Source organism: Megascapheus bottae, chromosome 6 (assembly GCF_031878675.1).
Source record: "Megascapheus bottae isolate mThoBot1 chromosome 6, mThoBot2.hap1, whole genome shotgun sequence".
In the NCBI taxonomy this organism is placed as follows: Eukaryota; Metazoa; Chordata; class Mammalia; order Rodentia; family Geomyidae; genus Megascapheus; species Megascapheus bottae.
Window position 1 is genome coordinate 17,678,722 of NC_143514.1, and position 25,016 is coordinate 17,703,737.

Genomic DNA, 25,016 nt, shown 5'->3' on the forward strand with positions numbered 1-25,016 from the left:
GTGCAAGATACTTAGCTGCAAACTTTTCTTTCTGTGCATCTTATTTTAAGAATAAAAACACACAAAGTAGCAAAGGTTTTGCACTATTTTTGCCAACTGCAAACTTAAATCCGTGAAGCATTCCATATGAAGTTTTCCAGAAAGTGGCTTTCTATTCAACAATTGTCATTTCATTTTGAAAACCAAACAAAAACAAAACAAGAGGTTTTCTGGGTTTTTTTTCTTTTTTGGTCCTAGGGGGTCAAACCCAAGACCCCAAGATGTTGCACTTGCTAGGCAAGTACTTTCACACTGAGCTACATACCAGTCCCCAAACTAGCTTGACTTAAAAGGTAGAAATAAAACCTATAGTCAAGATTATCTTCGATCCAACACTAGTTTTCCTGACATCCTTAAGTTTACTTCTTTATAAGCAGGGCAACTTCTCAACTCCATTTCCTTTCCTGAAATTGCCTGATGATTCTAAATGGTTCTGGGAGGGTAGATCTTCAAGAGAGAAACTGTGGTTGGACTGCAAAGGATCCCTCAGAGTTCCGAGTGCACACTACATATAGAAAACTAGTGGGCAGATGTGTGTGTGTGTGTGTGTGTGTGTGTGTGTGTGTGTGTGTATCTACCTTGCCCCATATCTAGGAGCACCTAGATGTGTTATAAACTCCCTCAAAGTGGAAAGCCTTCACAGCGGTGTGCCCACACCCAGACCAACATCTGTGACAGAATGGCCCTCCAGGCAAAGATTGAAGAGAAGAGGCAGCTGAAGGAGAGGACAGGAGAGCAGGGGCGGGTCTAAATGAGAGTTCTGTAGGGTGTTTCTCTAAACAGCTCTAAGCAGCCCTGAGGCCAGAGTTCAGGGAAAACACCTACCAGAACACCTGAGAGCTGCCAGATTGCTTTCTGCAGGTGGATTGCCTGGGACATTAGAACTGGATGCTGGTTTAGCTTTTTTTTCTTTTTTCCTTTCCTTTTCATTTTTTTTCCTTTAAAAAAAAAACCACTAATGCAGATGGAAAACTTGGGAGCAGTGAGTCTGTATCCCTTTGGCCATTTTAAATCCCATGCCCCTGGCTCTCTAAGGTGACCATCTTGGATGGAATTGCTGCCCCAGTCCTGAAATCAGCACATTAGCACATTGAAAACAGTATTCCAAGTGCTTCTATTACTTCTTTTGAACTGCACAATGCTTATCCACCAGGACTGGTTGGAAAAAGGGACTAAGGAAGCACCTTCTGTCTGGTGCATATTCAGATATCAAGTTAAGGGAACATGGGTTCTTTTTTTCTTCTGCTAGTACTGGAGCTTGAACTCAGGGCTGGAGAATTACCTTTTTCACTCAAGGATAGTATGCTCTACCACTTGAGCCACAGTTTCATTTCTGGTTTGAGGGGTGATTAATTGGAGATAAAAGTCTTATGCACTTTCTTGCTTTGGCTGGCTTTGAACCAGGATCCACAAATCTCAGCCCCTTGAGTAAGCAGAATGTAAATTTCTGATCCAAAGAAACTAAAGATGTTAGAGGGCTTCAAAATGGTGACTTCTTAATCTTGTAACTTACATGCTTACTAATTAATATGGACTCATCAATATGTACTTAATTTCAATGAGAACATATCTGGTTCCTTTCCTGTTTCTTTTTGTGAAAGTGTTTTGGTGCCTCTGTGAAGGTCTTTTGCATCATGCTCCAAATGCATTATCTGTGGCATCACACCTATGAATTCATCCCATATTCATAACTGTCTCACAAGGCTTCGTGAAGGTCCCCTGGGTGTTCCTTGGCAAAAATAAATGTCTCATTTGTATCTACCTCTTCACCCAAGATCAGATCCAAAATGGGAGAGCCTCCGTTACAGGCTCTTCATGTCTCATCGACGAAGAGAGTGGCTGTGAGTTATTCAGTTCCTGTCATAGACCAGTAACTGTCCACAGAACTCAGGAGGACTTGAGGCTCAGGCAGGACCTGAGTGGGATTGATGCAAGATAAAGGACAAAGGAAACCAGGCTGGCTCCCTTACAACTCTCTCCTTCATTTTCTCCCCTTCAGTCTCTTGATTGCTTTCTTTGGCATATTATCAAGATAATCAGCTTTCCACTTAACACTCATGGGAGACTACAAAGCCCCCTCTGGGTTAAAAAAGCGGGGTGAGGCTTAGAGCTCTATGAGCTTCTCACTGCAGAGGCATGGAGGGGTTCAATAAGATTCACCCCTTTTCTTTGCCATTGCTCCTGTCCTTATGGCCCCATCAATTCACCCTGCTGCCCAGAACAGAGGCCCACTGCTCTTAGATGAACATAACATGGGGCAGCATGCCCTCTGACTTGTTCTAGTTGCACAAATGACATACACAGTCTGACAAGTCTAAGTTTTAAAGCCATATCTTAAATAGGTTTTGAATGAGACTCTATATAGGGTACAGAAACTAGTTTAGAACTTGTGAGCAAGGACCTCTACTCTACACAGTCCAAATTCTCTTATTAACTTAGATGGAAAAGCCTAACAAATACTATGTCATAATTAGAAGATTATTTTGGTTAGAAGAATGGAACCAAGGCCTTTTCCTTTGAAGTTTCTGTGGAAAAGCCAATCTGATTTGGAAGTGCATAACCTCCTCCTTTTACTTCTTCTTAGTTTATGCCGAAATCATTTTACAGGAAAGTTGGATATCTAGAAAATCGTGGGTGCACACAGGCCATTCTGGGTCTGGGAGATCACCTCCCACTGGACCTGATTTTACCAGCCAATGTTCTTTGGTTGGATTCTGACCCAGAAAAAAGTTTGCTGGCTGAGATCTGCTATTTAAATTTTTTTTTTTAAGAAAAGGTCGTTTTCTCCTGGAACTTTCTCTGGAGAGTAATTCAATCCTTCAAGTTTCTGAAACTTTTTAATCCTCAACTTGTCTTTACCTGGCAGCCTACTTCTCAGACTCCTACTAATCAAACTATAAAATGTTCTTACCCTTTCAAGAACCTTTCTAGATGGTGACTCACAGCCCCTTGAGGGGTTTATGCTTTGCATTCTTTCATCATGTCCCAGCTGGTTCAATGTAATTCGGAGAACTGGTGAGGCCCAGGTGCTGGGAGCAGCCACAGAACTCAAGCTTCCATGCCAGCTGGGCTCAATGTGCGTATTTAAGATTAAATCACTTTCACAGAGGCCTCGGACTCACACTGTATCATTCACTTGCTTAAACATAAAATGCAGCCCAAGTACATTTGTTTTTCCAACCTAAGTGGCTCTCAGTTCAGACATTCTTTCTCAATTTGTTTCATCTCTTATATGAGGTTCAGTTTCTTAAGAGTAGCTAGAGCAGTGTCCAGTAAGATCCCTTGTCACAAAAGGGACCACAGGAAAGTAGTTACCAGCATGACTACTGAATGTGTTTTGCAGTCATGTGTGTTGTGATACACAGAATTACTGGACTGGTTGCATTTTAGAGAAAGTTGCACAAATGCTATGTTTGAAAAGGGGAAGAATATTTTAGAAGAAGAGGAAGAGAAAAAAGGAGGAGGACGAGGAAGAGGAAGAGAAGAAGAGGAGGAGGAGGAGGAGGAAAAGGAAGAGCAGGAATAATAAGCAAATCACAACCATAAAGAGACTTTGATTTCAAAGCTGTTTTCTACAGCTATAAAAATATACAAAATAATTCCCAATTCACTTTAATAATTATTAACGTATCATTAAACTTACCCAACCAGTTAAATGGAAGGAATAACTACTCTTGAATATAAAACTGTCTTGACGAGGGGAAAAAAAAAACCATAATTTTTGGGAAAGGTTTTAAGCGCTACTAAACCAAACTAAAAGTGTAAGAGAAAGAGAGAGAGAGAGAGAGAGAGAGAGAGAGAGAGAGAGAGAGAGAGAGAGAGAGAGAGAGAGTGTGTGTGTGTGTGTGTGTGTGTGTGTGTGTGTGTTTGGTTATAAATGTTTAAGCTCCATTCACTTCATGTCAACACAATATCATAAAGATGCCTAGTGGTAGAAGGTCCAAAAACATGGTGAGCTACAAGATGTCTCTCATCCTAAAACATGCAATACTAGTTATGAAAGATGCCCCTTTGAATGCAGGTTATAGGCAAGATGCATGCAGGTTTAAACAGTTCAGATACCAAGACAACCTCCTTTTAATTAGAGGCGGCTCCAGCAGCAGTGGCAGCAAGCTGGCCTAGATAATAATAAAAAAAAAGAACGATTAAACAGATACAGCAAATGGGGAATCGCTTCCGTTAAATATGAGAGCAGCTGAGGCTTGCATTCCTACTAAAGGGAGAGTTGTCTGCCCCAGCACTATTTGCCTTCCAATGTAACTTTCTTTGTTTTAACTTCAAAGATCTAGAGCAAATTATATTGATCACTGTCAGAGCAGGAAGTAGCAGGAAGGTTTTAGCCCTGTCTTATCGTGGGGTGGGGATGAGAAGAATAAATGACTGACAGCTGCCATCCAAGATTAAACTTTCTTGGTGTGTCCTGTGAGAAAGAAATGCTACCCTAGAATTACCCTTTGTAGTAGCATGTTGAGAGAGTCTCATATAATGGAGTTCATACCTACTCATTATTAACGCTGGAAAGTTTTTGGCGCACACTTCACAGCCCGTGTAACGTGTTGATTATCTGAGTTGCTATGGTGACTACAAAGGAGTCAAGTCAAGTTCACTGGAAGAACAAGACTAAAACTTCTGGTCCTTTATTTGTAGCCAGGCAATTGGTCAACACCCGACTTCTCAGGTTCATTTCCATTACACAAATAAAGTTAGGGAGTTTTCATACTTCAAGTGTATTTAGTTTAATAATCTATCCTAGTGAAATATTAGTGTGGGTACTTTGTTAAGAAATGCACTGCAACTGTGGCAAGTGTTATTTTCAGGCTGAATGAAGACTAGATTCAATGATCACAGAAGATTCAATATGAAAGTTTTGTTTTGTTTTGTTTTGAATTCAGGGCAGACAACATCGAAGGAAAGCCAACTTTAGAAAAAGAAATTCCTAGAAGCCATTTCATGGTGGACATTGGTAGCTCACACCCTGGATGACCATCTGGAGGGAAATTACCCCTGTGTGACCACAGAAGCCCCCAGGAAGCTGCATGTATGTGAAGTCAACTTCCTGGAAGTTGGGACAGGAACTGGGTATGGGTACTGGCTGTCCCTGCACAGTCTGACCTTGGAAAATAAATGAAATCTGGAGCTAAACTAGTTAGAGAACAACTTAATTCATACCACTAGCGAGTGATGGAGGTGTGGTTAATGATTGGCAAAGAGCAGGGTTAGGAAGAAAGAAAGTAAATGAGGAGGGCAGAGCTTGGAACTATAAGTAGAAAGGTGATTCATAGAGAAGTGGTAGGATTCCCACAAGCATTTTCACAAAAGAATTGATCCTGAGTAAACAGCTCTTAAAAGTGAGGTCTTGGGGGCTCACTTTCTTGCTACTTATTAACCAAGCCCAAATGTTCCATGCCCAAGGCTTGATGGTCAGTATGCAGGCTTGAGCCTTCCCATGCATAAATACTAGAAAGTTCTCTCTCACTCCTGAGAGAGTGAGAGGTGCTAGGCAGGGTTCCTCTTTCATTTGTTAACATCTAGTCAAGCTCTAGTTTCTACAAAGATGGACTCAAAATCTATGTAATGTCTCAACCCTCCTAAATGTACATTATCTCCAGGTGTTCTTGTTCTGCATTCTACCTGTTCATCTGTCATTTTGATGGCTATCCATTCTTTATGTAACATGTTCCCTGAGGTCAGAGTATCATATATATATGGTTCTTACCACTGAGCCTAATTGAAGGTATCAGCTAGGAGATAAATGTAATAAATGATCAGTACCAGAGAAACTTAGAAGAGTGAAAAGACTAAGAAAGCCAGGCACTGAGTTTGTCAAAAATATTTTCAAAATTGAGGCAAGATTTTCATTGGGTTTTCAGAAAGGAATGTGTTTATCAAATAGATATAAAAAGAAAAATACTATAATAGAGAAATTATATTGTATGTGTACATATGTATGTTACAAATGTGTATTATATATATACATAAATTCCTCTCTCTACACACATACATATATATGTGTCTGTGTGCATTATAAATAAAGGAGGCTGTACTGCTAGCTGGGAGAGAAAGGAATGGTAAAAATTGATTAAACGACCCAAGGCTTTGCATTGCATATGAAAATATCTGGAAATTAATTATACAGAATAGAAAGTTTAGTATGCAATCTAGGCATGGTGGCTCATGCCTATAATCCTGGCTACTCAGGAGGCTGGGATCTGAGGATTGTGGTTCAAAGCCAGCCCGGGCACTAAAGACCTTGAGACTCTTATCTCCAGTCAACCACTAGAAAACCAGAAGTGGTGCTGTGGCTCAAGGAGTAGGGTAGTAACCTTGAGCTGAAAAGCTCAGGGACAGTGCCCAGGCCCAGAGTTCAAGCCTCAAAACAGACACACACACAAAAAAAGAAAGGCGAAAGCAAAAGAGCAACGTAATTATACTTGTTTTCCAAAGGTCTTTAACTGTCATTCAGCAATTATATAGAAGGATTAAGATTGAGAGTTAAGAAAATTTTGAAGTTGTCCAAATTAGAGACAATTAGCAATACTATTTCGTGTATTCTACACAGACATGAAGGGGGAAAATAGAGTGGGTAAATAAATGCTTTCTGCTGGTTAACTGGAGGTAAGAATATTCTGGACTTTTCTACCCATGTCAACTTTGAACCAAGATCCTTAGATCTCAGCCTTCTAAGAGTAGTGCGAGCCATGGCACCCAGCCTAGGTTTACAACTTTGTAAACCATTTCAGACCTTCTCTGACAGATATAGGAGAGAAGTTTGTCTCTTCTGCCTCACAAACTTGAGAAAATGGCTCCAGCCCTCAGTGCACTGTCCTTAGAATAGGCTTTCTTGAAGACAAGGAGCTGATTGGCAGAGATGCTTGACAGGGAGGCAGGAACAGTGTAGGGACCCACACAGTGTCAGGGTCTTTGCCCTCACAGCTGCTTGTGCCTAGCACAGAGTCTGGCACAAGAGGCCCTCTGAAGATGCCTACTGAAGGAGTGAAGAGAGAGAGAACTGGGTTGGGATCTAAGTCCTTCATCAGGAGTCACCTTCTCTACAACTGCCCATTGTCTGAACTCAACTATGAAATGAGCTCTTCTTCCTTTCACTCTTCTTCACATTATCCCAAATAATTCAATGTCCATCTTTTCCTTTGGGAAAATCAAAGGTTGACATGGCTGCCTTTTGAACTCAAGCTGTTAAAGATCCTTTCTTGTGCTCAAAAAAGTTCTACTGAATTTTGAAAGGTCTTATTGATAAAACACCGAGAAACTCTGGGGGGAAAAGGACAAAGAGAAAGAAGAAGAAAGAGAAAGAAGAAAGAGGCCAGAAAAGAAAGGGAAGGGCGGCAGCCCACAAGGAGCAGAGAGGAGCCAAAGGCAATTGAATGCATAATTGCCAACTAGCTCATGAAACCACCATGGGGTACTGTTTTTCAAATCCAAGGAGAAAATATTTACATAAAATCCAAAGGACCCAGGCTCTTTGTTAAATGCTAGAAAATGACAATGTATTCAATTCATTAATTCATGAATTAGTCTGTGTGATATTTATTTGGGGAATCATGACCAGTTCTGAGCTAAATGCTTAAGAAAGAAGAAATGAGAAAAATAAAGATGGAAGAATAGTGTCTTTCTGTTTGGTTTTTCAGTACTCTGGACTTGCTGAATTCATAAAAGATTGATGATATAATTAAGAATTGAGGTTAATAAATGAAATAAAACCTTTCAGGTTTCTCTTGAAAATGTTTGCTTCCTAACTCCACATAAAAGCCAGACAAATTTGGTGTGTGTGTGTGTGTGTGTGTGTGTGTGTGTGTGTGTGTGTGTGTGTGTGTGTGTGTGCGCGTGCGCACACATCCTGGGCTTGAACTCAGAGCCTGGGGTCTATCCCTTAGCTAGCACACTACCACTTGAGCCACAGCTCCATTTCTGGCTTTTTACTGGTTAACTGGAAATAAGATTATTATGAACTTTCTTGCCTGGACTAGCTTCCAACCACGATCTTCAGAACTCAGCCTCTTGAGTGGTTAGGACTATAAACACTTTAAAATCAAGTCATGTAGAAAAAGTCACATGAATTTTATAAAGATTTTCAATTGTGCTCATGGATGACAATTTCAAAAGAAAATATGGTACAATAAAAAGCATATCCAAAGAGTAAATTAGGCCTTAATTATGTGTAGAAAATTTTATGTCCTCATTAAAATCAGAATCCCACCAATACAGTTAACTTACCACCAGAATTCGTCCGGCCACAATTGTCTACTCTTCCCAAACATTCTTTGTGGGCTCTTGCTCCACACTTAAAACATAAATAGCCCTGATAAAATGTTCCTCTGAAAGGTAAAATTAGAGAGTGATATATTAAAACGTGTTAAATTCTGTCTGTATGAAATCATCAACACAAGAAGGGAGAGAATCGTTCAGTGCTTTGCAAAGTGCTCTCCACAGAGGAAGAGGATTTTCTTTGTGTTCTGAAGGGAATGAGGGACCAAGTCCAGGGATCTTAATAACGATCTGTTGGGTACCAATCGCAATATCGTCACTTCAGAAAACTCTGGCTACAAACTCCTGAGATACTTAACAAAAACAGCAGTCTGGTTAAGCAGAGAAACAAATCTGAGCAAACTGACCTGAGGAGCATCTGGCAGACCTTGCAGGATGTCACCCTCGTGAATGTATGCATCTTGAAGTCATGGAAATTGGAGTCTGCGTAGTCTGGACGTATGTTAGATCTGCAAAAATGGGAAGAGATATTTGCTAAAGAAAGTTTTACCACAGAGTTAACAGCTGAGATTTCTAAATGCTAAATTCATCTAAATTGCATCAAGTAGAGATCTGATCCAGGCAAAAAGACAATCCTATAACCCAACGGATACTAAGCCAAACCTATGTTAGGCTTTAAAGCATGCAACAAGCCCTGGTTGAATGAGGACCTACAAAATAGAAAGTCAGGAGCAACCTAATCAGAACTGTGCACTGCAAGGATGTTGGAGCGTAGCCACCCAGGCCAAGCGACCGGTAAACAGTGGAACTTAAGGAGAGTCACACTGGGTCATTTTCTCTAGTCTTACCACTGAAATATAAACGTGCCTCTATTGAGTTCTTCTCTAGAGAGCTAGGTGGATTGTAGAATGTTTAAAAAGGAATTTTAAAAAACAAAGCATTGTTCTCACCATTAAATTTTTTTTTCTATTCAGACATGGATGTCTCATGCCTATAATCCTAGCTACTCAGGAGGCTGAGTCCTGAGAATCAACAGTTTGAAACCAACCAGGCAGGAAAATCTATGAGACTCTTATCTCTAATTAACCACCAAAAATGCAGAAGTGGAGTTATGGCCCAAGTGGTAGATTGCCAATCTTGAGCAAAATAGCTAAGGGACAGTGTCCAGACCATAAGGACAAACCCAGTACACATACACACACACATACACACACACACACACACATACACATACACACACACACACACACTCTTTAACAAACAATTCATTGTCCTCACAATACATATTCAAACTACACAAATTTATATGCATCACTTACCTCTGTGTTATACTTACACAAATACAATAAAAAATTAGTATGCATACCTCTGACTAATTTAATTGTGCATTTACCCTGTGTCTGCCCCTGACATACTCACTCAATGCGCATTACTCCATTTAATTTTTACCTCACTCCTAAGCCGCCATCATTAGTAGCAGCAGTCATTAACAAATAAGGAAACTGTATTTATTCTGAAAGAAATGATAAATGAAAAACTCCGATCTATCTTTGTGTTCTTAGTAGCCATGTAAGCTCCAGTAAAAGAGAAAGCCATCAATATTCACATTATGCTAAGCCTTTTGTAAGAGATTTGGGAACAATTACATCTAGAATTATTTTAAATTAGTCATGACACAGAAGAAATCAGAAAATTCAGAATAAGATAAGTATGTATATATAAATCAGAGGCAACGCCTAGAAGGCTAAAAGAACACACTCCAAGATGTCCCATCCTATTCGAGACTGTAGGAAAAGTCTAAGATACTGATGAACTAGGATTTCCCGTTTTATAAAATACAACAAGTCTCAGACACACAGCACGTAATGAAGCATAACAAAGGCAGGCGACCAGGCATTAATCTTTGAGATACCAAGAGGAGCTTTATGAAAAAACATTCAGCAAGACAATTGGAGTAGCAGGCAGCGATGCAGAAGTGTCGGAGAGGTCAGCCTTCCCGTCCATCTGCTGCATATGAGAGTGCAAAAAATGAAATCAAATATTAGTACCATCTGGGATTTCTCTGCCCCGTGCTTCTGGTGACCTCGCTTTTTAGGAAAAATGTTCCAAGGCACACTAAAAGGTATGGCCATTTCCACCAGCTTTGTGTAGCTGATTAAAAATGACAGAGCTCTTCTTTAGGAAGGGAAGGGGAAAATGCAAAGCTGGACACACAGTACCTCATCGCACAATTCAAAACACATGGGATTATTGAATCCACAATGTTGTGCATGGAAAAGAACAGAAGATCCATTTACTTAGCCAGAAAGAACTGCGGTTATTCTTCCCCTCAGCTATCATGGCGAAAACAGTCATTGATGAATTGCTAACCAATAGTTGCAAAACTGGGAACTCAACAAAGTAGCATTCTCTAGTTTTCAAATAATAGTCAGTCTCATTAATGCAGAAACTTGTGTCTACATATAGATTCCAGACTGGTAAGAGCTTAAGTAATGTCAGAAATCTGGCTTGGACATAGGTAAAGACAGCATTTTCTGGGCATGGATGGATGGATAGATGGATGACAGATAGACAGTTAGAGGGGTAGAATATACACACAACTATATACATATAGATATATATTGGCATAGGCATTAGAGATGTGTGTGGACCATGTGTATTTGAAACTTTTACCAAGTAACAAAGAAGAAGGTAATTTTTCAGAAGACAAAGAGCTGAAAGGATCACAAACACACTATGAGATTTTTAAAAATATCTCAAAGATAAGTACAACTGAAAATACTGTTAATCGTCAGCCTCCAGGGAAATGAAACTTGAAGCGGTGGGGTGGAAGGGGAGGAGGAACTGTCACCATTCTTAAACTATAACTGCATACATTATCTTAAAAATCTCGAATCAGATATTAAAGAATGAAAGTTAACCCCGTGACCCTTCAACTACTACTGAATACAAAAAGCAAGGAGAGGGCAAGAATCTGAAATTAGACCACCTTGGCTCAAACCCTCACTTGCAAATCAGGAACAGTGTGACCTCAGGTGAGTTGGAAAGTATAAAACAGGAATGCTAATAAAACCAAACTGGAAAGGCAAAGTAATGTACATAAAGTGCTTAACATACTACCAGACCCAGAGCTAGTGTTCAATCACAGAGGGCTCTGGTTTATGAAGAGCTGAGAAAGAACCCACAGGACAGTGGTGTGACAAGACATGTGCTCTATGAATCCCACAGTCTCTTGACTGATTACAATTAACTTCCCAGAAGATTGCCATTCTCTTGGGAATGTCTAGTAGGAAGTTGTTCAATATCTAGAGAATGGAAATGATTCTTTAGGTGTGGCAGAAGTAGACTTATTCAGGGGAGGAAGTGTATGAAAAAGCCCAAGCAATTGGAAACAGTCATGCCAAGTACAGGTTGAACTGAAGAGAGATGGTACCCCTCATGTTCTGTCCCTCGGGAGGATATAGAGGCCAAACTGCATGAGATGAAAGATGGGAACAGCTGGGAAGGGAGGTGAGAGGGGAAGAATACCAAAAAAGATCAGGCTGGGAAGACACACCTGCTTCACACAATTCCACACTCATTCACTAGACACATTGCTACTCTTTGCCTGCTTTTCCTCAGCTGACACTACTCACAACAAATCCAGGCACCTAAAGAATCATTTAACATACCCATTGCATAATACTTATTAACTATGCTATAAACAGGCTCTAAGGCAGGAACAGAAAGATCTCCCAGCCACAGCCAAATGAGTGACATGCTGCAATGAGGTAAGGGATCAGTAAGCATCAAGATAAGAGGAAGGATCTGTATACCAAGGATGGATTGACATCACATTTAATTGACGAGAAAAAAAACCATTTCTGCAACTACTAGATTGATTCTAGACAAGAGAGGAGATGGCAAAGCAAAACAATGTGATGGGATTGTCTATAGCTGAAAACTGAAGATCTAGAAGATAAACTAATACTGGAGTACATAAAGAATTTTCATAACAAGGTCAGTAGATGCCAACTTATTTTGGAGTTGGATGGATACTGTAGATTTCTTGATAAGTTGGTCCCATTTCTTTTGCCTCACACAAAGCCCATTTTTTAATAAAAGGACTCACAACCAGGTATTTAGAGGACAATGTATGTTGAGATTCTTGTGTGTATGTGTGTGTGTGCCAGTCCTGGGGCTTCAACTTGGAGCTTAGACATTAGCTCTAAGCATTTTCTACACAAACCTGGTGTCCTACCACTTGAGTCATACCTCCACTTCCAGCATTTTAACTAGATAACTGAAAACAGTCTTTTCTGCCAGGGTGACTTCTGTACCCCAATCCTCAGTTCTCAGCTTCCTGCTTTGCTAAGCTTACAGGAGTGAGCCACAGGCACCCAGCTTATGTTGACATCCTTAAAAAAGACTTCTCATAGTTTCCTGTGTTCTGCAATGGTCTCTCCTCACCTGTCTCCATTGCCTGCTCTAAGTTGAGAGCCCAAGCCCCCACCAGCCTGGGCTCCTTCTCTATTCTCCAGATGTGCATTTCCAGATGTGCTATATGTGCTATGTACTCCAAATGTAGCATCTACAAAAACTCAACTGGCACATTTGATATTTCTGACTCTTCACTCCATCTTTTTACCTATAAGCTTTCAGTTTCAACCTATCTTCCTTCTCCCTCCTACTCTATATACTGGAACTTCTCCAATTTCTCTCAAACTGCCAACTTCTCTTTTCTGAAACTGACTGATTTATGTCAGTTCAATCTTTGAAAATACCTATTCAAAAACCTAGGTTACTGCCAGATATTTATCGTCCCAGCTACTCAAGAAGTTGAGATCTGAGGATCAAAGTTAAAATCCAGCCTGAGCAGGAAAATCTGTACAAGCTTTATCACCAGTTAACCACCAAAAAGTGGAAAGTAGATCTGTGGTTCAAGTGGTACACTGCCAGACTTGAGTGAAAAAAAACTAAGGGACATAGCTCAGGTCCTATACTCAAACCCCAGTAAAGGCAGAACAATAAAATCCAGGTTATACAGAAACACACATACATAACTATTGGTTCATTTTCCCTAGAGAACCCTGATGACAACTGGCATACTAGATAATAATTATGTGAAATAGACTGAGGGAAACCAGTTACCTGGGTAAAAGGTAGGAGAAATGCTTAAATTCAGATCCTTCAGCTTTTTTAATGCTTCATTGATGCTCAATGGTAACCTGATAGACCTCCAAGACCTTCACTGACTTTGTACAACTCTAGAAGAAACCCTCAGATCACATTACAATGGCTGGTTAGCATACCATCTCCCCTCTGGCTATGTGTGAAGACAGGGAACAAACCTTCTTTTTAATATGTCCCTTCCTACAATTATCCAATTTTCTATCAGGAAGATTTCACCAGAAAGATATTTCTGGCCGATAAAATCAGTAAATGTCCTTCTAATGAAATGTTTTCTTTGTTTTCAAAAGGCTGCTCTTGGCCACAAGAAATATCAAATATGAGAGATGCAGAAAGAAAAGAAAAAAAATATTTTACTAAACCAAAGCTAAATTTCAATTATGTGTCATACCTTCATGTTAATTTATCTGCATTCTCTCTTGGTTATGAGAAAATATTTTTATAAAAATTAAAATGTCATGTATTTAATGCACCTTCTATCTGGTGAATGTAATGTAACCTTTCTATTAGTTACAATAAAATATATGAAAAATATAAATAAATAAATAAACAAATGTCATGTATTATTAGTAAGCACAGTAATGAATAGTTATTATTATTATTATCATTATTGCTTGTCAATTGTGGGGCTTGGATGCTATCCCTGATCTCTTCAGCTCAAGGCTACAACCCTAACCCTTGAACCACAGCACCACTTTCGGCTTTCTAGTGGCTAAATGGAGATAACAGTCTCAAGGTCTGTAGTGCCCATGGTGGCATTGAACAGCAATCCTCAGATCTCAGCCGCCTGAGTAGCTAGGATTACAGGCATGAACCTGTAATAATCTTCTTTTTCTTCTTCCTCCTCCTCTTCTTCTTCTTCCTCTTCTTCTCCTTCCCCTTTTTCTTCTTCTTCGTCCTGGGGCTTGAACTCAGGGCCTGGGCATTGGCTTTGGACTTCCTCAAGGCTAGCATTCTACCACTTAAGCCACAGTACCAGTTCTGTGAGTGGTACTGAGAAATTGAATCCAGGTCTTCATGCATGCTAGGCAAACACTTACCACTAGGCTATGCTCCTAGCCGCAGTCTTTTTAAAAAATATCTTTGTGTTTAAAATGAACATTTCTCTTTATTTTAACCATGAACACAAATTCTTTGTATCACTTGAGTACTATCCATATATACACATATATCTTTGGTGGTAAATAAGCATACACTTACCATACAAGTTACCACATTCCCAGATTTACCATACAAGTTAAATAGATACTCCAAAAATAATTTGTTACTTCAGTTCAATTTATGCCAAATAGGACATGAAGTAAAATGCCATACTGTATTAGATTGTGGTAATTCCACAATTCAGGAGGATGAGACAGGAAATGTTGAGTTCAAGGCTTGCCTGAGCTATGTACAGTGAGACCCTGTCTCCAAACAAAGAACAAGAACTTCATGTGTTTCTGGTGAAAGTGCTAAAAAAGAAAAATAAAACTACAAGTGGTAAGAAATAGTTCTTCAACAAAAATATCCACCTAATGACAATGGAGAATATAGTTAATGCAGAAGATATGTGTCACAATTACATGCAATAGGCCCGTGGAAGCCCATTCCATTACTCAATTGTGTTCTGAAAGATATAATCAATGTATTATGACAAGTAAAATAGGGAGAGTAAATTTTACTTTTAAAAAGTACAAAGAATAAGCATTTTCATTGGAAATGACATTGTTGGGACTATAAGGGAAACTTTATAGGAAAAAAATTAAACATTAATGAATCTAACAAGAGAAAGGCACCTTACAAAAGACAACAGGGAAAAATCAACAAATATGTGCTCAATGTTTAGCAGCTGCAAAATACAGTAATGTAAGTAGTGTATTTCTCCAGCAAAAAAAAATATCTGTACTTCAAGCATTTTAGAGTCCAAATATACTCTGAGGATGTATGACCATCCCCACCATAAAAAAATAAAATTATAAAAGGAACCGAGGCTATAGCTCAATGGTAGAGCCCTCACTTCTAACATGTAAGAAGTGGAGTTAAGTTCCCAGCTTTTCAAGGAAAGAAAAAATTGCAAATGGGAAATGAAAAAAATTTAAAAAGGGGAAGTGAGTACTTATTTTTAATTTCTTTAAGTAGTTACACAAAGGAGTTTCTATTCAAGATACCAATGAATCAAGACAATGCCACCTCATCCATTCTTTTCCACCCCTGCCAAACCATCCCGTCACTCAGTTGCCTTAATTTTGTGGGATATGAATTCGATTTTATGACTTTTCTCCCCTCCCATCCTCTCTTCATGCATGTTAAAAAAAGGAAATGAAAGTCTTGACAGGCTGGCACAACAAAATTCAATACCTGCAGCAAACCAAATCACCTCACCTTCATTTTAGATGGGAAAAGAAAACCAGAAACAACTACAGTACATAAAAGTTATAAAGAAAAAAAAAGTTATAAAGAGATTGTAGGCAACATGACTGAAGTCCACAGCTAATAAATCACTCAGTAACATGGGAGACACCGAGCCCTGGCTCTTAAACACCATGCTAAAAAGTCTCACAAAACCAATTTAAAACGTAAAATCAAATGGAGCTGAATGTTTGCCACCTATGTGAAAATATTATTGATATAAAAAGAGCCACTAGGAATCAATGAGAGTATAATGATAAGTTCTAACACATAGGAAAAGTTGGCAAAGGATGTGAAATGGAAATGCACAAAAGCTCTGCAGCCTCATTAGCAAAGACAGACATATGGTGTTCGGGGACATGGAGGCTGTGGCAGGCGTAGTTTGGACACACAGTCATTCTTCAGCTCGGTTCGGTTTGCGCTCTCCTTCCCACACCCATAAGAGAGGAGCCCTTTGCTTGTAGGCTTGGTCTTTGAGCCAAGATTTGTAAATATTCCTTTCAATGGAAGCACACACATGGTTGTATTTCCAAGTAGGAGGCCAGACCCAAGTCTGAAATAAAATAGCACATGAACAGAATTTTCTGGAATGGACAAAAGGCTGTCCAATGCAGGTAGAGAATCGGGCAGTTGTGAGTCTAAGAAAAGCAAGTTAAGCTATCTACGTGCCATTTGTTCTTGATTTTCCTACTATTGGTAAGGTTTCTAGCCTTTATTTGTTTAGTCAGGACTTGACCCCAAACTGTGTGAGCATGAGGAAAGAGATGTGATTCTTTTGTTGTTTTTGTTTCTTAGCAATATATAGCCACTAGGGAAAAAAACCTTTCATTTTCAAAAAAATGAAAATTAAAACATTATTGTGTTACTTAAAATAGACGTAATTGTAAATAGACTAAATACCAAATGTTGAGAGAGCAGACAAACTATAGTAGTACTCTTATGTAAGAGAAAAAAGCTATTTAGTCCTATCAGAGATGAGAAAAGAGGTAGGCAAGGTACACTAGAATTGGGTGCCTGTGACTACATTGTTGTAACACTAACTACTCCGGAGGCTGAGATCTGAGGATTACAGTTCAAAGCCAGCCTGGGCCGGAAAGTCTGTGAGATTCTTATCTCCAATGAGCCTCCAAAACCCTGAAAGTAAAGCTGTGGCTCAAATGGTTAAGCACCATCCTTGAGCAAAATAGTTCAGGGAGCCAGGTGAGGTGGCTCATGCCTATAATCCTAGCTACTCAGGAGGCTGAGATCTGAGGATCACAGTTCAAAACAAGCAGAGCCGGCACTAACGACCGAGAGACTCCTATCTGCAATTAACCATTAGAAAACCAGAAGTGGTGCTGTGGCTTAAGGGGTAGTGTGGTAGCCTACAGCTGAAGAGCTCAGGGGCAGCGCTCAATCCCAGAGTTTAAATAAAGATCAGAGAGAGAGGCCTTAAGTTCAAGGCCCAGAATCAGCACACACTCACACACATAATGCAATTCTTTGGGAAATCTTTCAGGAAAAGATCTAATGCACTCACTAATCATCTCTGAAATCTCATCATCTCATCATCACCCCTAAACTCTAGATGGCCAAATAGCTTGCAAATTCTCCAGATCAGATAAAGACTTGGTCGGGATCTCCAAATGAAATCGATGATTTTATATCTCAAATATGTGCTTTCCTATAAGATATAATTTTAAGAACTTCATTAGGCATTGAGGTTTTTTTCCCTTCTGTTCAACTGAACATGTCTGGGAGGAAACCCAAATATTTATTTGTAAAATAGACTATACTGTGAAAGTGTATCTTCCAAGTAGGTAACAGGTAAGGACAAAAGGCATTTTCAGAATATCTTTTAGTAAATACTGCTAAATCCTGTAATTTTTAAAAATTTGTTCCATTATCACTGTAGTGTATTAATTATGCTTCTGGTATCTGAAAGGGCAAGGAAAATTAAAAGCAAACAGGCCCTTCAAAAACCAATTTAAAGAAAAGAAAAAATGAGAATTCAGAAGAGATGTCTTCACTTTTTCCTACAGATCAAAAAATAATGACAATAAAAGACTGGGAAGAAAGGATTTATAAATCATAACCAAATCTTACTCCTTATATTCTAAATCACAGAGTCTTTTATCTGGGAAAATGAATAAAGACTTTCAAAATACCAATAAAAATAAGATAATGTTTGGCTCTGAAAAATAGTATTTCTTATCTATTATATATATATTACACTTTTTATTTCATTCCAACACTGGTGTAATAGTAATTTCAAATACACATCCATCACTACATTTCGGTGACACTGAAAGGAAATTATTGAATAAAATGTAAAGTCAGTAAAATTTATAATAAATTTAAAGTGGAAAAATGTGACACAGTGGGTAATAAAGGTATATATGTACAGACTTGCTGTGTGGCTTTTAGCATATAGCATATTCTTGCTAGTTTGAATTCCATCGTCATCAGATGAAGAATTTAATTCCTTCAACAACTGTCTTTCCTGATATAAAAGGTCAATATCCAAGACTAACACAAAGAACAATTAATATAAATATATTGAACTCTTACCACACAACAGTAGAGATTTCCAAAATGATTCTGTGGGTCCATAAAAAATAAGAGAAATATTTTTATATCTTTATTATTATTATTATTATAGAGTTGCACATTCAACAAATCTGTTTATAAGTACAATGCATCTTGATCAATAGTACCTCTGTCATCCTTTACCCTATCTCTACTTCCCCACCCCCAGCTCCCCCCCCTCCACACACACAAAAAAATCTTTAAAAGCTAGGCATATTGACTCATCACAATGAGCCCAGATACTCAGGACATAGGATCAGGAAGATCATTGTTCCAAGACAGCCCAGGCAAAAAAGTGAATGGAACCCTATCTCGATGTGTAAGCTGGGCACAGTGGCATGGCCTCTGTAATACCAATTACATGAGAGGCCACAGGTAGATACAAATAAGATATATAAATATCTATGGTATATATGCACAGAGAATTATTAATATGTATGCATCTATCTGTCTGTCTGTCTTTTTTGAGGGGCAGTCCTGGGGCTTGAACTCTGGACCACTTGAGCCACAAAAATACTTACAACTTTTTTGAGTAGTTTATTGGAGATAAAGAGTCTCATGGAATTTCCTACCAAGGCTAGCTTCAAACTGTGATTCTCAGATCTCAGCCCCTTAGTAGCTAGAATTACAGGAATGAGCCACTAGTACTCAGCAAGAGATCTTAATATATTTAAGATACGCTTACCATATCTTAAATCAATGCAAATAAAATGCTTCTTACAATACACATTTAATAAGCATATTAAATTACTATTTGCCTATAATACTTTTCATTTAGTCATGCACTCAGCAATTTAACTGGGTACAAATTATAGGCTGGTCATTTTCTCACTCTGGAAATACAATGGTAAATCTTATCTGGTTTCTAAATACGTGCATGTCCAGCTAATTTGGACAGTATCACTTTACTTCAATTCTTCCACTGAAATACATAGTATATTCTCTTGGTACTAAGTATGAAGGAGGGAGAGAAGAGACAAAAGGAGGTGGTATTTCAATATTCATGTTCAAAGAGCAAGGCCCCTCTGTGCAGAGAACAGCTGCTAGGAAGGATGGCTTTTCTCTTTTCCCAAAAAGTGGCACTTGGACTATGATGTGGACACACACCTGTGCAAACCATAGGAACACATGTATCAGGAACACTGAACCAACACAGAGAATCTGGGGCATTGTACATGGTGTCTGATAAGAAGGTCACTACGGAATTAACACACTTCACAAAGCCCAGGAAAACAGAGATGATATTATTATAAGTAACCATTAAGAAAACTACAGAAAGAAATCTGACAAGCTTTGTATGGTTTCCCTTCAAGAGATGGTAACAATGACATTATGAGAAAATGGACTTTGAATCAACTTCACATCCCCTGCTCCTAAACTCAGCATGAAACTAAGTCCCATTTCTATAAATTTATCTGCTATTGAGGCTACTATCATTCAGCAAAACAAATCAAAAACCACGCTTTAAGAAAGCAAGCACTGTCAAGTGTTAAATGCATTTACTGAAGGAAAAGGCATGAGAATTATTATTATTATTGGGACAAAACTGTCATCATTTATGGGCAAACAATAAGAGATTTTATTCAAAGGTGGACTGGATGCATTCTAGGCTCAGCCTGACTCATAGGTGATGGCGACGTCTACTTTCTATGAACTAGTCATAAAGTGGAAGGAACAACATTCAAAAACAGAAATGAATTATGAAGGAAGGAAGGAGCATAAACAGGACATAGAGCCACAGGGGAAGCTGACACAGCACAGTAGAATAATCAAAGCAACTTGAATAGACCAAGACATGGGCTACTCTTGTATATGTCACAAGTAAATTCCACAAGTTCTCTGTGCAGAGAAGGCACTGTCAGGGGCTGCTAGATGAACTCAAATGGTGACCACCCCCTACCAAGGCCTGGGGTGAGCAGGAAACATTTGAACCAGAGGAATGGATTAAAGCACTGAGGGAAAAAAAAAGGCAGCCCTGAATAGACAACCAGTAGGTATGAGAGGGCATGAGTCTGCACAGGTCAGAAACTGAGGAGGACAGAGACAGCAGAGAAACACACCTGACCTTTAAAAAGAAGAGAAATATGTGCCTTTGACCCAAAAGCTGAGGGCCTGATGCAGATGCAGCATCCTCCATGAAGACAATAATTGCCCTGATGCCAGCCAGGATGCTGAGAGAAGGAGAAAGTGAAGCTTCTCCATGCAGTAGCTGAGGCAGAAGGGAACTCTGGGAAGCCAACCTCTACCACAGCCCCTCACAAGCCAGTCAGCTTCCTCCAGCTCCGCAACATGAATGCATTCTTCACTCACCCAGTTTATTTCCATCTCCAACCCACAAAAGCAGTTATAACATTACAGAAGATAATTAATCCACAGCTCAGCTAGAATCAAGATTGTAAGTGGCTTAAAATATCTCCTGGGCAAACCAGTTGTTATGGCTCTTTCAGGAGGCAGACAGCAGAAAGGATTGTCATTTGAGACTAGCCTGGGTAATTAAATTGATGAGACTCTACCTCAACCAACAACAACTGCACAAAGTAATGTACGCCTGTCGTCTCAGCTACATAGAAAACATCAATAGGAGGATCAAGGTTCAGGTCAGCCCAGGCATAAACATAAGGCTCTATTCAAAAAGTAAAGAAACTATAAAAAAAAAGTGGGGGGGATAGAAGGCATTGTGTGGTTCAAGTGGTGGAGTGCCTGCCTAGTAAGCAAAAACCCTGAGTTTGAACTCTAAGTAAATTAGAAACTATGGTCCAAGAACCTTGGATTGGATGAGTTTATAATACAGGCATCTGAAAGAACAGATAGGATGAGAGGTTTTGAGACAGGTGTTTTCTGTAGCCAGATTAGGGAACATTTTAGAACACATAGGTGGCTTCAACCAGCCCCATTCTCTACTTTGAAGTAATAAATTGATTCTCCAATCCTGTCTCTCTCCTGGATGTCGTTTCTCTCTCAGAACTAATTACATTAGAAAAACTCAGAGTAAAATATGCTACAAAGTACACTTACCACCCTTGTCAATGAACTTCAAGTTGTTCTGTGATTTGGAACCTCTCCACTGCATACTCTCTATCATTCTGAAATAATTTAACCTCCCCAAAGAAACAAAAAGCATACAGAACTGTAAGGCTCAAGTGTCTACTTCTAAAGCAAAAGTGGCTTGGAAGCAACACATGTGCCAGTCTCTTACAAATAAAGAAAAAAATCATAAAGATTCTCAAGACACTCTAACAAATGAAGTGATCACAAAGAAAAAAAACTGAGTGCTTATTATGCTCCAGACAATGTATGATTAAGAAATATGACTAGGGCCGGGAGTTTGGCCCTAGCCCCCGGGGTCTATTCCTTGGTACCACATACATAGAAAAAAAAACCCGGAAGTGGTGCTGAGGTTCAAGTGGTAGAGCTCTAACCTTGAGAAAGTCCAAGGACAGTGCTCAGGCCCTACGCTCAAGCCCAGGACTAGCAAAAAAAAAAAAAAAGAAATATGACAAGCCCCTGACCTTGGCAGGTTGTTTTCTGGGTGCAAGAGGACCCAAGCCCACAGCACCAAGATGCAGCCCCCTCATCTAGATCTCCATCTTGGCCTCCTCCCTTTGCCCAGCCACAAGCCTCACACCCCAAGTTATGTCTCATGGAGTCTCAGTCCCTGCTGGGTGTCTGTGTTGTTATTGCTCTCAAAAACACCTATGGGAAATGACCACATAGGCTTCCAGAACTCTGGGCCTGCACTGATGCCAGAGGAGGAAAAACTAAAGTTATCAGCATCTTCCATCTCTGGTATGTTGGATCTATGGAGCACAGTGACCCATTGCCTTTCACATTTAACTCTACAATAACTCTATGAGATAACCTATTATTATCTTCATTTGCCGATTATGAAACAGAGGCTCAAACAGCTTAAATAAATTCCCCAGGATCACTTGACGTGAAAAGCTCAGCTTCATGATTGAAATATTGCCTGCTGAGTTCCAAAGTAAATGCTCTCGGCCTTTATATCTCATGACCTGGCATTGCATAAGAGAAATGTGAGAAGTCCTGGTTTCTGGGAATTGTCATGTGACCCATGCCTGAGACATGAGACTCGTTAATATCATCCCTAGCCCATCTTAATCACCCACAGTAAGGCCTCCTTATCTTAGGTGGTGGTCACATTAAACCAATAAGCTCAGGGACCCAGCCAGGGGGTGAACTCACCCTCACTCTCCTAACCCAGTCCCACTGCAAGACCCAGAAAAACCCATTCAATGATATGGGGTCTCCGGGTCACAAGACAGCTTCTGAGATGAAGCACTGTGAGGCTACAACTTCCCAAACAGCTTCAGGGAGCAGTCCACACTGCAGCAACTCCTCAACTCTTTCCAGGGCCTCATGATTCACTGTAGAAAACACTAGTTACCTGTATCCACCACTGCAGGCTGTGCTTTGGTCCTGACCTAGGTGATTTGTAATTGGATCTTTCATTTCTATTGATGATGCAACTATTTTACCAATGTTATAGAATTAGAACAAAATGTCTACTGTCTACAGAGCTAGCATAAAAGATTCAATGAATGGGAACAGACAAAGGTGCAGGGGCACCAGGCTGGAAGATAGTAGATAAAGATAGCATTTATGGTAAATAGTGTTTAGTCTGCTGAAATATTACCACACATGTTGGGAAAGGCATAGTAGAAGTTGTGGTTCAGAAAAGTCAAGCCACTCACTCAAGCTATGAAGCAATTAAAAATAGAATGAGGTCTCACCTAAGCCACAGTAGTAAGAAGTTTGGAAATTATTGTTGTATACCATAATAAAAATATTTTAAATGCAAAAACACTTCCTGATACCCAAAAACCAAAGCAAAAGATATTACATTTTCAAAAATGAAATATCCAATCTTTTTATCCTACTATAATAAGCTCAAATGAAATCAACTTATTCAAGGTACAGTTTAAAGCTGACCTAAGTCTGAGCTCTAAACTATAATTTCTAGTCATGAATGTTCTTCCTTTTCTATGTCAGTTCAAGTGCTATCTACCTCTGAAGTTTATGACCATGTTCTCTCTGAGATCTTTCTATAGTACCATGGACCACACAATCTAGTTTTTCTTTGAAGTTACATGACATTTAAAATCAAAATATGAGCCAGACACTGGTAGCTCATGCCCATAATCCAAATCATTCAGAAGGTTTCAAAAGTCCCCTACACTCTTATCCCAAATTAAGCAGCGAAAATCCAGAAATGGAGGCATGGTTTGAGAGGTAGTCTTGAGAGAAAGTAAGGTGCGAGGCCCTGAGTTCAAATCCCAGTACTAGCACCAAAATAATATTCACACTTGTGTTATCTCACCTGCTTCAGACATTCAATAAGTCATTTATTAAATGTCTCTTGTGTATAACAAATATGGTACCTGCCTTGAATGTCAGCCCAGATAGGATGAAGATGGTATCAGGCAAAGAAGAAATCTAATAAATTGCTTGCAAAGGTACAACATACAGTGGAAAATAAAGGATAAATTAAGAATGAAGCATGGGAAATGAAAGCAACTATTTTGGATCTGAGTCTTGAAAGCCACACAATGTTCCCTAGCCAAACTCGGGAGAAATCCCAAACCAAGAAGAAAAGCTACCATCAGCTGGGTGTCAATGGCTCACAGCTGTAATCCTGCATGCTCAGAAAGCTGAGATCTGAGGATTACAACTTGAAGCCAGCCTGAGCAGACAAACCCAACAACACTCTCTTATCTCCAAATAACCAGCAACAGAAGTAGAGGTGTGTCTCAAATGATAGAATACCAGCTAGCTAGGAATAGAAAAGCTAAGTGAGAACTGGAAGGTGTGAATCCAAGCTCCAGTACCAGCACAAAAAACAACAATAAGGAAAGACAGAAACCACCTTGAGAGTGCCTCGCCAGTTAAGAAACTGGCAGTTGAGACAGATGTTCTTGCAACAGTCATCTGGGCACTTGCCAGAGTTATACTATCAGCAGAAGTGCCATTAACACATAAATGGCAGCCTGTACAGAAACAGTGAGGATCTGCCAGAGCCTCTCCTCCTGTGTCCACATGTGTTGCGTCATCACAAGCAGCATCTTAACTTCATGAAGGATTCTCTGGACTGATAACTGCTGATGCTAAAAAAAAAAAAAAAAGGTAGCTCTGTTGGCCACTAGTGGCTCATGCCTCTGTTCCTCATTATCAAGAGGCAGAGATCTGAGCATCACTGTTAGAATCCAGCCAAGGCAAGAAGATTGTAAGGATCTTATGTCCAATGAACCACCAAAAAGATGAAAGTGGAGCTGAGGCTCCCAGGGGTTAGAGCTCCAGCTGTTAGTGAAAAAGGTAAGGGACAGCACGCAGGCCCTGAACTCTAGCCCCACTACAGGCATGCACACATGAGCACACATGCATGCACACACACACACACACACACACACACACACACACACACACACACAGATGATGAACAGTAAGTGCAAGTAAGCATCACAAAGTGGGGATGGGAGTGGTCTGGTACAGGACCTCTACAATATATGCAGGGTTTTCTGTGGCAGATCAAACTCAAGAAGCTGTGCATGCTGGGTCAAAGTCAATAGCTACCAAGATGCCTGTTTCTTAGCTCTCCTAGGCACCTCTTTGGC

At 39.6% G+C, this 25,016-nt stretch overlaps 1 protein-coding gene across 2 annotated transcripts in view; it reads right to left on the minus strand.

Annotated features, from left to right (window-relative positions):
- Positions 1–25,016, minus strand: part of Vav3 (vav guanine nucleotide exchange factor 3) — a 337,639-nt gene that overhangs the window by 123,471 nt on the left and 189,152 nt on the right. For both annotated transcript variants that reach the window (XM_090334297.1, XM_090334298.1), the window contains exons 16-17: positions 8,670–8,771; positions 8,272–8,372 (exon numbers count right to left, since the gene is read on the minus strand). In XM_090334297.1, coding sequence (XP_090190423.1) covers positions 8,272–8,372; positions 8,670–8,771 — 203 coding nt within the window. The remainder of the gene's footprint in view (positions 1–8,271; positions 8,373–8,669; positions 8,772–25,016) is intronic.